Below are 12,614 nucleotides of genomic sequence, written 5' to 3' on the forward strand. Positions count from 1 at the left end.
ACTCAAGCTGGTTTCTCCATTCTTACCTACCCTACCTTTTAAGGTATGAAATTACTCACCTGAATTATGATGGAAATATCCTTCTAGTGGCAATCTCTGCAGAAACATCTTTCTGTAAAGTGAAGCACAAACATTCAAATATAGGAACAACATATTTTTTAGTGGAGGGGAGTTTTGAATAACTTTATTGGCTGTTTCCATGTTATTCAAAAAGAGACGACAATGCACATTTTTACTGATAATTGATTGATAATTTAATTTAGCACTATCCCTTTCCCCCCACCAACAGCCAAAACCACACTTTTGTAATATTTTTCAGTAGAGTAATATAACTATGTACATTTACTTGAGCACTGTACCCAACTACAATGAAGTAGTTTTCTGGAGTATTTAATTAGTTTTACTACCCTACACTTCTACTCCATTACAATTTGGAGTCAAATATCTTCTTGTGGATAACTTGAGTCGTTACTTTGAAGTTTTAGGTTTAAAGGTCCCATGTCATGGCCATTTCTACTGATCATAATTCCATTGTTGAGGTCTATTAGAATAGATTTATATTGTGCAATTTTCCAAAATCGCATTGGTTTCTCATACAGCATCTCTGTATAGTATGTGTATTCACTCTCTGTCCTAAACGGCTTGTTGGAGCTCCTGCCCCCCCCTCCCTATGAGCCCAGTGGCCGTCTGCGAGACAGCGAGACACAGCGAAGCCAGCCCGAACACACACACACACCCGCAGCCTGGCTGGGAGTTTGTGTGTGTGCTCACACACCGACTCACAGCCTCGCCGCGTCCCGCCGTCTCAGGGAGGAGAAATCGGCGGAGCAGCAGCTGAGAAAAGATTGAGTGTGTGAGGAAGTCCGCGGATTGGTCCAAATGTAACGGCTCCGCGGACGTAACATAACGGCTCCACAGATTGGTCCATTTGGGCCAATGGGTCCATTTGGGTATGGGCACGTCACTGTACCCAGGAAGAAAAAGAGAAATCTCCAACGAGGCGTTCTGGGGCAGCATAGACAGGTCTTTTCTGTGTTAGAGTTTTACTCGCTACAGGGTGTACTTTGAGGGTTTGTGACTCTGCAGACCGTTTACATGCATAAAAAGCTCCATAACACACAAGGGGACGGGTAATAACCGGAAAAGCATGACATGGGACCTTTAACTTATATACTATCAATATATATTATACATTTAACTATGTGATTAACATTTGTTCCACATTTTCTAGTTGCAATATTAAATGAATGAACACATGAATGCATCAATAAAAATAATCCAATAGTATATGTATTCTGACATGAGCGATTCTGCATAATAATAATAATTCATTACATTTATTTTAGCGCTTTTCCAGATGCTCAAAGCATGAATGAATAATTATTTTACAATAAATACATTTCATAATAATGAATCCATTTACGTAGTACTTTTGATGCTAACACTTTAATTGAAATACATTTTTGAATGCAGGACTTCACATTATAACAGAGTATTTCTACTTGATCTCCAGCAGAGCAATTAGCTTTCACAGCATTTATTATTCATGACACCTCAACTCTCCCACATCCGTCATCGCTAAAGCAAGTCACACATGACTGTTGGAGTGTTTACTGAAGAGCTGAGGGAAGCTTTCTGTCAGTATCTCACAGAGAGAGAGAGAGAGAGAGAGAGAGAGAGAGAGAGAGAGATCCACACACACACACACAAAAGGAAATGGATTCAAATAATTTAATGGGATAAATGAATATCAACAACATTTACATCAAGCGGCAAAGACATTCACAACGTGCTTTAGTCAAATCAATGGCATCAACGCCGCCTCAAGTGAGCACGACACCCCCTCGTGATGAGATACAAAAGGTGGGCATGACATGGCAACATAAGGACACTGAGTGACGACGTGTTAAGCACACTGTGGTATGGCTTATCAGATTACATTCACCTTTTTGCATTATAGGGAGGAAACTTAAAAAAATAGCAGTAAAATGTGTTATTCAAGCATTAAAGAAATATTAAAAATACATCACTTGGCAAAAAAAAAGATTGAGCATTAAACTGAAATATTACATTAGAGTTAAAAATGTAAGGTAGCTGTGAGTTAAAATTAAAAAGTGTCTTTTCGAAGCAGGAAGGGCAGCAGCCGCGATGCCACGTTCTTTTGACCTTTCACAATAAACGTCTGACCATGCAGTCACAAGTACATTTACCATTCTAAGATACGGAATTACATCTCCAATACTGACGCCACAGAATTAGTCAAATCTGGAAATACCATCGATACGCTTCTGAAGTGTTGTTAAACTGGCCGATGTGGCAGAAACTTAAAGGGGCCCTATTATGCTGATGTTCTGGTTAATATTTGTATTTAGTTCCTCTCCTGTGACATACTGCCTGTGCTGCAGCACCTCTTTTCACCCTCTGTCTGAAACCAGAGCCCAGTCTGCTCTGATTGGTTAGTTGGCCAGCTCGGATGTGATTGGTCAAATACTAAGAGATGTCCCGCCCCTTAGCCTATCACATTCAATATGTTGGAGCTCTAGCCACTGGGAGCACGAATGTTAGATAGTGATGTCAATATGTCACGGAAGTAAACAATAGGAGTCCAACGGAGGTGTTTCAGGCAGGGGGCGGAGTGCGTGTGGGAGAGAATTTAGCCTTTGCCGACCATTTACATGCACTAAAAACCCTTGTAGCACACTAGAGGAAAGGGAAAACCCCAAAAAGCATAATAAGGCCTGTAAAAGATTTCCTTTTTTTCTCCAGAATGCTGCGAAGAGAAAATCGAAGCGTACTTATCATGATGGTCATAATCCAAATTTGTCCTAAAGCAATAAATACACACAAGTTTTGTCCATTTCACACATCCAGCAATGGCTGCTCAGAAGAAAAATAAATAATAGGCAGCTGTCCTAATTCAAGTTAGCTCGTTTTCGATGGCACAGGAAATCATTCTTTCCCCTATAATAAACTCTATAGAACATCATCCCTGTCACCTCAAACTCTTTCAGCATCTTCATCCAATTACAACGAAACAGAAATATTATCAACACGGTGATTCACCCGAGCACAAGACAGTCTCATGCTGACACCACAACACTCTCAGACAACTTTTAAGACAACAGTGAAATTCAATACATTTAGGTTTAAGTACATTTCCTGCACGGTGTGAGTAATATCCATGAAAATGCTCCGTGAGCCCTTAATAGTGACACCGGCCCAACATGGGTGAGTATGATTTCCGGACATGCAAATATCACATGGGGCTCTCCGTGTGTAGTTCACGCAGCACATATTACTTTCTCATGCATCGCCAACTTAAGGTAAGGAATGTTTAATCCATGCCCACAAATCCACTCAGCTTACATCCAACATTGTGTCTCTATTTGGATATAAAATGAAGATTGCTGCAGGAATGTGCGTTTGAAATTGGCTCATAAAAGAAATATAAAAAAGGAATAGGCTTCAGGAGGTTAATTTGGAAGAGAGGCATGTCACAAAACCAGCTGTGATAAGCCTGCTGATAAGATTTCACGGGCAGACAATGTCAGCATACGTGAGAATGTTGCAGTAATCCTAAAAATACATAGCTAAGATTATCATAGCTGAAAACTGTGATTGGTGGATGTCAACACAGAGCTATGGTTAGCTAACACAAGAGTGTGTTTGTGTGCTGAGGAGAAAGGGCGGAAATGACCCTAAACAAGCCAGCGCAAGTAACATTTCCATTAAAACACACAATGACAATAAGTACCACTGACCTTCGTGTGCTGTGTTTGGTTTGTGATTGTGTTCTGGACCAAATACAGACAAAATGCTCACTGACATTCACAACTGTCTCTGTTTTTCTTCCCGTAGAGGAAGAAGGACGACAAGACAAAAAGACAGCAAGGCAGAGAGAAAGACAGCTTACACACTAAATAAAACAATAACTATTTAAGAGGTTTTCCTGGAAATAAAACTGAGCGTGGCCCTCTTTAAAATTATCCTTTGGTCCATTTAAAAACAAAGAGTCGACGATGATATTTGCTAAAACTATATGTGGGAATCCTCAGGTTCAAATCAGATTTTGTATAAAACGCTGGTGGTGTAGTTGAAGGTGAAGCTGGTTGCCGCTGCGCTGCCCCCGGTGGCGGGTTGCAGGTAGTGCTGCGTGACGAGCTGGTTGAGGTAGAGCAGGATCTGGCTGTCCTCGTGCCCCAGACCCAGCTGTTCCTGCAGGAAGCAGCGGCGCCGGCCCTCCACCCCCTCCGGCCCCTCGGTGCAGCTGACGGGGAGGTGCAGGTGGTGGGTGAAGGTCAACAGGAAGGCCTTGGCTGCCATCTCACACAGCGTGCTCTGCAGGTGGAGGAAGAAGGTGGAGCCGCGGCGGATAGAGGTGCGATGGTCGGCGATGTTGGCGAGCAGCTGGCCTCGGTACGGAGGACAGCGCAGCGTTTTCTGGTCGACGTCCAGGATGGAGATGTAGCGGCTGTAGCGCGACAGAGAGTAGAGCATGCTGGAGCCGACAGGGGACGCCACTCTGTGGGGGGGGACACACACAGGGGGGTTAGTTGGCTTTATAAAGACAGCTTACATATACAAATAAATCTTTAATATGTTAGTTATTCTCCATGTTTGTGTTAAAATATGGATTGATGCATTGTTTTCCAATAACCTGTAGTGCCTTCACATGCCTTTTTATTTGCTGTATGATCTTAATGGCTTGCTTCCTCTGCAACACTTTATCTGTTTTCTTTTTGCTATTTAAGCTCCATTTATTGTATCAAATGTGTCATAATTATTATTATTATTATTATTATTATTATTATTTAATTCTTCCTTTTTTTTAATATGAATAACTATTTTTAACGATCTTTTTTGCCATTTGTATTGGGTGATATAACGGCTTGCTTTACTTGCAACATTAGCGCTGTATCTTTACCTCTAACCTTTTTAGTAAATATATTTCCTATTTATAAACTGCAAAACATAAATAAAAAATAGACTGAAATTATAACTATTATAGGGTTTACTTTAACTTAAAGCCACTAATATATACGTCCACATATAACATTTACCCCCTATAATTAGTTTAATGTTTTGTCTTTACAATTCTGTAATTTTTGGTGTGTCCCTTTTTGTACTCATTATGATTTAACTACAACTAAATAGCTATGACATACATTTACTGGTTTGTGCGCAAAGATGCCCAAAATTGAAAATCATAGGGTGTAAAAATGAATAAAATCCAGGGTAAAATTTCACAGAGGTGTCATGATTTGGTACCTCTTAAAAGTCCCATGTCATGCTTTTCCGGTTATTACCCGTCCCCTTGTGTGTTATGAAGGTTTTTCTGCATGTAAACGGTCTGCAGAGTCACAAACCCTCAAAGTACACCCTGTAGCGAGTAAAACTCTAACACAGAAAAGACCTGTCTATGCTGCCCCAGAACGCCTCGTTGGAGATTTATCTTTTTCTTCCTGGGTACAGTGACGTATTTGGGTATAGTGACGTAACGTAACGTCCGCGGAGCCGTTACGTTACGTACACACACACTCAATCTTTTCCCAGCTGCAGCTCTGCCGATTTCTCCTCCCTGAGAAGGCGGGACGCGGCGAGGCTGTGAGTCTGTGTGTGAGCATACACACAAACTCCCAGCCAGGCTGCGGGTGTGTGTGTGTGTGTGTGCTCGGGCTGGTTTCGGGCTGGGTTTAGCTGTGTCTCGCTGTCTCCCAGACGGCCACTGGGCTCATAGGGAGGGGGGGGGGGCAGGAGCTCCAACAAGCCGTGTAGGACAGAGAGTGAATACACATACTATACAGAGATGCTGTGTGAGAAACCAATGTGAGTTTGGAAAATTGCACAATTTACATTTATTCTAGTAGACCTCAACAATGGAATTATGATCAGTAGAAATGGCCATGACATGGGACCTTTAAAGGGGACCTATCATGCAAAATGCACTTTTGTACGTCTTGTATACATGAATATGTGTCCCCGGTGTTCCAGGGAACTCACCAAGTGTCAGAAAACACAACCCTCTCTATTTTCCTCCATACCCAAATCTCTAAAAAAGGGGCTGCAACGGATCTGATCAAAACTGATCCAGATTTGAACACTGTCCTGACGTCAGGACAGTGGCGCTACGGCTATTGGGCCAACTCCACCAATCAGGAGGAGACCGCCACGGCCATTGCCGTTCGAAAGCGCTGGAGACGCTGTAGTACATATGCCAGGCCTGTAAGTGGTGCTGTTCTCACAGAATCAACCCTTGCAAAAACAGAGCTATAAATTGTCAAATTGAGCAAAATGAGGCATGGCTAAAATGCATGATCCGTTTGGTATTTTGAAAAAAAAAAAGTATAAATATGCCTTACATAGGTATGGTCCTACACTATATTATTCAAATATAGCATGATAGATCCACTTTAAGCTATGAGCATCTACTGAACCAATATATAATACACCCAGAGGTTTCTGATCCACGTCATAATCCCACCAGACCCCCCCCCCCCCCCCTTCTGACTCACTCAGCTCCTACAACTTTATCTACAAAGAAATGTGGTCTCTTCTCTTAAGGCAAAATATTGGATTACTCTGAAGCCCACAATCATTACGAAGATGAGCGAAATGGAAAATAATCTGAAGGATGGATTTGAGGCCGGAGGGTTAACAGTTGAATAGTTTTTTGCGTGAGTCATCGAGGAATGAGTCACACAGGATGAGTAACTGTATAGTAGGGTTTGATGTGAAGTACAAAGAGGAAAACACCATCATTTTTAAATGTCGCATTGATGGAGACTCTCTTCAAAGAATACTTCACCGCTGACATGACCCTCTGTGATTAAATTACTCGTACTGTTACCTTGAATTCTCAAAGAAAAGTTGGTTTTCTTGCTAAAAAAAACTAAAAATGTTGAAGACCTAAAGTAAATCTTGCAGTGTTTAGCAAAACTTTATCACAATTCATCAAGAATTCAATTCATCAAGAATTCAATTCATCAAGAATTCAATTCATCAAGAATTGTCTGTGTTTTATAAGCAAACGTTGTATTTTTAGTACATCTTTTAGTTACAGTTATCTGACCGTAGAATTTCCATTTAAATATTACTTAATAATAATTAAAAGCTACAGCATTTTGGAGCCAATATTGCACTCTACATGTATTTGACAAGTTTATTTGTTTTTTTGCCGAATTATATTATTAATAAAAAATTACATAAATTACAATGTTAATTTAAAGGAGAGGTGTCATGGCCATTTCCACTGATCATAATTCCATTGTTGAGGTATACTAAAATAGATTTATATTGTGCATTTTTCCAAACTCACATTGGTTTCTCATACAGCATCTCTGTAAACTACGTGTATTCACTGAATTTCACTCTCTGCCTTTAACGGCTCGTTGTAGCTCCAATAGCTCCAGCCCCCACCCTCCCTGTGAGCACAGTGTGCTCTGATTGGTCGGGACGTTGTGAATCGCGCTGAGCTCCGTGGAGGTGTTGTTTCCTTGTTTAGCGATACACAGCCAAACACAGCCAAACTCATCCTGAGCACACACAAACTCCCAGTCGAAGTAAAAACAATAAGTGTGGCTTGATATTGAGTAAGAAAAAGGTTGATAAACGCTGTGAGAATGGGTCTGCAGAGAGAATTTCGCCGCGATCCCAACTGTCTGTTATCAGCCTGCAGCCAGGGAGGAGAAATCAGCTGAGCTGCCTGCTCCCTGCACACAGATGTGTGTGTGAGGAAGTCCGTGGATTGGTCAATTTGGACCAATCAGCGGGGGCTTAACGTAACGGCTCCGCAGACGTAACGTAACGGCTCCACGGATTGGTCCATTTCGTTCCAGGTACGGGTTGACATCATGCCGTACCCGGAAGAATCAAATGGACAATGACGTATCTCCAACGAGGCGTTTTGGGGAGGTATTTTCTGTGTTAGAGTTTTACTCGCTACAGGGTGTACTTTGAGGGATTTGACTCTGCACACCGTTTACATGCATAAAAACCTTCATAACACACAAGGGGACGGGTAATAACCGGAAAAGCATGACACCTCTCCTTTAACTAATTATAAACCTGTTCATTTATTTATATTAAAGGGGCCCTATTGTAGTTTTAGGGGTTTTCCCTTCCCTGTAGTTTGTTATAGGTTTTTGAAACGCCGTTGAAACGCCGTTGAAACGTTGGGAACATATACCTTCATCAAAGAGTTTTACTTAAAATGCTTTTAATAGAAATTGGAAATACCTTTGTAAGCCAATGAGTTTCCACCTCTGCAGGTCGGTGAGGGTGAAGGCACAGGACAGCCAGGCTTGAACTCTCTCTCCACATTTCCCCGGCGCCGGCACAAAGAGAGCGAGAGCAGAAACGAGCCGGCGGACCCTCCCCTCGTCGGCCCCGAGCACCACCAGCGTGCGGCCGCTCAGCAGACACCACAGCGCCTGCATGGCAAACGGATACTGTCGCACAAACTTCAGCGCTCCTTGTCCGGCCTTCTTCCTCTGACGCAGGGTCACAACTCCCCCGTAGCCAAGAGGTGAAGCAGCCCGATCGGACCCTGTAGAAGCACTCATGGTACAGTCTGACCCTTCCTCCAATGAGGTTCGGGAAACGGCATCTCCGAGGAGCCCAACAGGCAACTCCAGTCCAGTGGCGGGGCTTTCTGAGCCCGGAGAACCCACCGTGTAGTCGTTCTGGAGGGGGAGAAGGGCCTGAGGCTCCTGGTTGACAACTGGGGATTGCGAGTTGGAGCTTTGGCCAACACAAGGAGTTCTCTCTGCTGGAGAAGCTTCGTAAAGGAAACCCTCCTGGGCCATACAGCAAGCAGAGTCCAAAGGAATCAATATATCCGAAGCCCCGTCAGTTATTACTTCACACTCGTCATCTCTGCTGGCCTCCAGCTCGGACACAACCTCCAGAAGTGACACAGGAGTCCCGTCTCCATCATCATCCCCAGCAGTTGTCTCCAAATCTTCGCTGCTGCTTTCCCTCTCCATGTCCGGTTCATTGGTCAGTTCACAATCAGGATCAGGAGCTTCTGATTTAGTCCGATTCAGTTGCTTCTCTGCGAGATCCAGTCCGCTCTTATCGCTGCTGAAGCTTCCTTTGTTCCCTTCTGAGCTCCCTTGAGTCTCCAGAGTTTGATCTGAAGGGGAGGAATCCAGATGGCTCTCCACAAGCCCAGGTTCGGTCTCTGAAGTATGGCCGGGGTTGAGAGGATCCGGAGGCTCCAGATCATCCAACACTAGAGGTTCTGTTCCAAGCACAATATGAGGTGGATTTAAAGGAGTATAGTTATCTACAGCATGGTTCACAGCACAGAATGGTCTCAGGGTCCCCCTTTCATCCTCTTCATCGTCATCCCCGAGGTCCTCCTCAAACAGGAAGTTGGTAACTCTCTGTTTCCTGCGTAGTGCCTTGTCCAGGCGTTGTGTGTGAAGGTAGCAAAGATCCCCCCGGAAACCCTTCTCCGTGTCCTTCAGGAGCGTCACGGTGGCGTCGTAGAAAGTAACGTCGCACAGCTCCTGCAGGGTCTTCAGGCGTTTGTCGAAACACTTTGCAGACTTAGCTTTGATCAGCTGTGGCGTGTAGGACGGCCTTCGCTTAACGCCTTCACCATCCCCTTCTTCTTCACCTCCAGCATCGATGGCCTGCCCCGTTTCATCTTTGTCATTGTAGCTAAAAGGCCTGGCAAGCTTTGCATATTTGTCTATCAGCTGCTCGCATTCGATCAAGCACTCGTTGATGCACCTCTGGCAGCTGACGGCTTGAGGGTCTCGGCGCGGACGTTTATTGTAGGAGCTGATCTGTCTCAGCAGGTCTCGGTGTTCGTAGATGCTTTTTTCCACGTTAGCGAGCTCGTTGGCTTTCTCCACAGCGTGAGCGGAGTACATGCGCTGAGTCCCAGCCTCTCTCTGCAGACCCTCCTCCCTCTGCAGCACCGAGTGAGTGTACCTGAGGGGAGGAACAACACAATTAGAAAGGGGAATATAGGTTGGTTTTTTCCTAAGAGGAGCCTGTGCGTTATCAGGAAACTACTGCACGAGAAATACTATAAACCGGTAACATGTGACCTCAAAAACTGTGAGATTAGGGTTAGGGTTCCTTAGCTAGTTGTGTTTTAAACCATGCAATCAACTCTAGGGAAGTAATACTCGGCTGTTGGTACATAATTTAGGTAGAGACTAAAATATCTCTAAATGTTTTGATTGATTTCCATAAAGTGTATTAAATAGTAAGATTCAGGTGAAAATGAATATGTTTAGGTATAGTTGCGTGTGAGCATACAACTTGATAAATGCATGAGTTGTTTGAGAGTTTATAAGCTTATGTTTTGATATGGTTTTGCTTTTGGTAAACCCTATTTATGTAAATTCATCAAGACTATTCCCTGTTCTTCGTCATTCCTTGTTCACTTGGAGGCATGCAATAAAAACAATGCTTTTCTTCAAGAACACAAGATAACATGGCGTGAGTAATTGATACACAAATGGATGATTTTCTGGGTGAAGTAATCCATTAAAAAGGGTGGAAACATGGTCAAAACACAATAAGGAGTAGAAATAATTCGGGGTCTAAAAGGGGCCAACAACTATTTTTTTGTACCAGGGCCCGAATATGGATTGTCCATTAATGCCTTTAACAAAATGTCAATGTTTTTTCTGTTCACTCTTTACTTAAATGATTGAAACACAGATTTGAAAAGATATCAGATAATATATTAGCAAGTACAAAGTTATATGGAAGTTCTTACTCCAGATCCCGCAGCTTCCTCTGGAGCTCCTTGGCAAACGCCCTCCTGTTCCCAGCCTTCAGACACTCGGACGCCTGAGAGAAGCGGAGGGAAAGCTCCTGAAACTGCAGCATGATTTTCCTCTCGTCAGCCGAGACGTACGCCATGCAGAACGGTCGCACGAAGCCCCTCGCTTCCAGGTCGTAAAGCGTGAGGTGATGGACGTATGCAAACGCTCCTTCCTTTGAGTCTCCCAGCACCACCCTGGAGTCCTCCACAAAGCTGAGCCTCGGGTACCCACTGCCGGGCGGATGCCCCACAAAGGAGGCCTGGTAGTCCACCGACATGATGCGCAGGGAGAAGTAGTTGAGGTCGAAGGTGCCGCAGACTTTGGGGTCTTCGGGGATGGTGAGGAGAGGCTGAGGGCCGACCTGCTCGGAGAACTCGGAGATGAGGATGAAGTCTTTGGTGAACTTGGCGTAGGAGGTTTTAGCCCAGGGGTTGGAGTCAGAGATTGGAGATAGAGGGACAGAAAACTCCTCGGGGATGGCCCAGGGGTCGGGATCTGCCTGCCCGAAATCATCCTCTTTAGTGAAAGCCACCACGTCAGGTGAGCCTATCATAGTTGTGTTGATGAGCAAGGCATGAGAAAACACAGAGCAGCACAGGAAAGAGTCATAAACCAGCTGTCAGGTGGACCATTCTGCCGGTCAGTGAGGTTCAAACAACCCAAGAGATTCCAAGAGAAAGGAAAGGACTGGAGGTGTTGTTTGAGGATATTTTGACCTATAATAATCACTCAAATATTTTAATTTGCTATTCACAAGATGGGTCTGCTGACATGACTCACTAAAAAGAGATCTCAGAAGATCAAGAAATGTTGATTTCAATAAAACTGGCGAGGGTAACAAAGTAATCTCCAAGAGTTTAGATATTCATCAGTCCATTATTAGACACAATTTCTACAATTGGAGATCATTTAGTACTGTGACTACTCTCCCTTGAAACAGGCGTCCAGCAAAGATGACTACAAAGGCACAACGCAAATTAGTAAACGAGGTAAAAAAAATAAAAGTCCCTTAGAGTAACAGCTGAAGGCTTGAATGTATCATTGAAACCAGTCAGAAGCACAACACACAGCACAGTTAAAAAGTCATAAACCAGCTGTCAGGTGGACCATTCTGGCTGTCAGTGAGGTTAAAAAACCTGGAGATTCCCAGACTAAGAAAAGGAAAAAGCAAGTGGATTATACCATTTAAAAAAAGGGGGTCCCACAGCATAGTGGGCCCAACAAATCCAACTGCGCCCCTGCTAAAGAGAGTCCAAGATCCTTGATATGTCTCAAATCAATTAAACGTAGCCTCCTCCACATTAAATACTAATATATGTTAACAAAAGCAATTATCCTGCGCCAATCAGAGGCTCCGTGCTGGCGTCAGACCATTCATGATGATCAGAGAGAATTTTTCTTCACAGCAGCATCATTGAAGCACCTCTCTTCTTTCAGCTTAATTTCTTCATGCGTAGTCTCCAGCACGTTTCTGTGTTTTGGGCTAAAAAGCGAGACGTCTGAGCGACACACACACACCGCTAACAGCCTGTAGCGCTACATGTAATTTTCACATCCAGAGACAGACGCCATGTTTACCCAGCTGGTTGTAGTCTTGTCAGGTGATCAAATCCAACTCCCCATCTGGAGGAATTCCACCCTAAAACTGGAATTTCATATATTTTGCATATCATGATTACATGGTATTAGTATGAAAACTAGATCAATATAATTTAATCTCAACATTTTTTATATTGGGATTTTTCACATATTGTTTATTTGGCTGGGTTGGCTGTGCAGTTGTATTTTCTACACTTTGTACTTGAATTAAGAACCTGCATTGCT

General features: G+C 43.5%; 1 protein-coding gene across 1 annotated transcript; it reads right to left on the reverse strand.

Annotated features, from left to right (window-relative positions):
• Positions 1-1,717: 1,717 nt before the first annotated feature.
• On the reverse strand, positions 1,718-12,356 carry smcr8a (Smith-Magenis syndrome chromosome region, candidate 8a). The gene is made up of 3 exons (XM_034144216.1): positions 10,742-12,356; positions 8,236-9,942; positions 1,718-4,522 (listed from the first exon to the last, which is right to left on the reverse strand). The coding sequence occupies exons 1-3, from the start codon at positions 11,341-11,343 to the stop codon at positions 4,063-4,065; spliced, it is 2,769 nt and encodes a 922-aa protein (XP_034000107.1). The 5' UTR covers positions 11,344-12,356; the 3' UTR covers positions 1,718-4,062.
• Positions 12,357-12,614: the final 258 nt, after the last annotated feature.

The sequence above is a fragment of the Trematomus bernacchii genome, unplaced genomic scaffold (genome assembly GCF_902827165.1).
Source record: "Trematomus bernacchii unplaced genomic scaffold, fTreBer1.1, whole genome shotgun sequence".
Classification (NCBI taxonomy): Eukaryota; Metazoa; Chordata; class Actinopteri; order Perciformes; family Nototheniidae; genus Trematomus; species Trematomus bernacchii.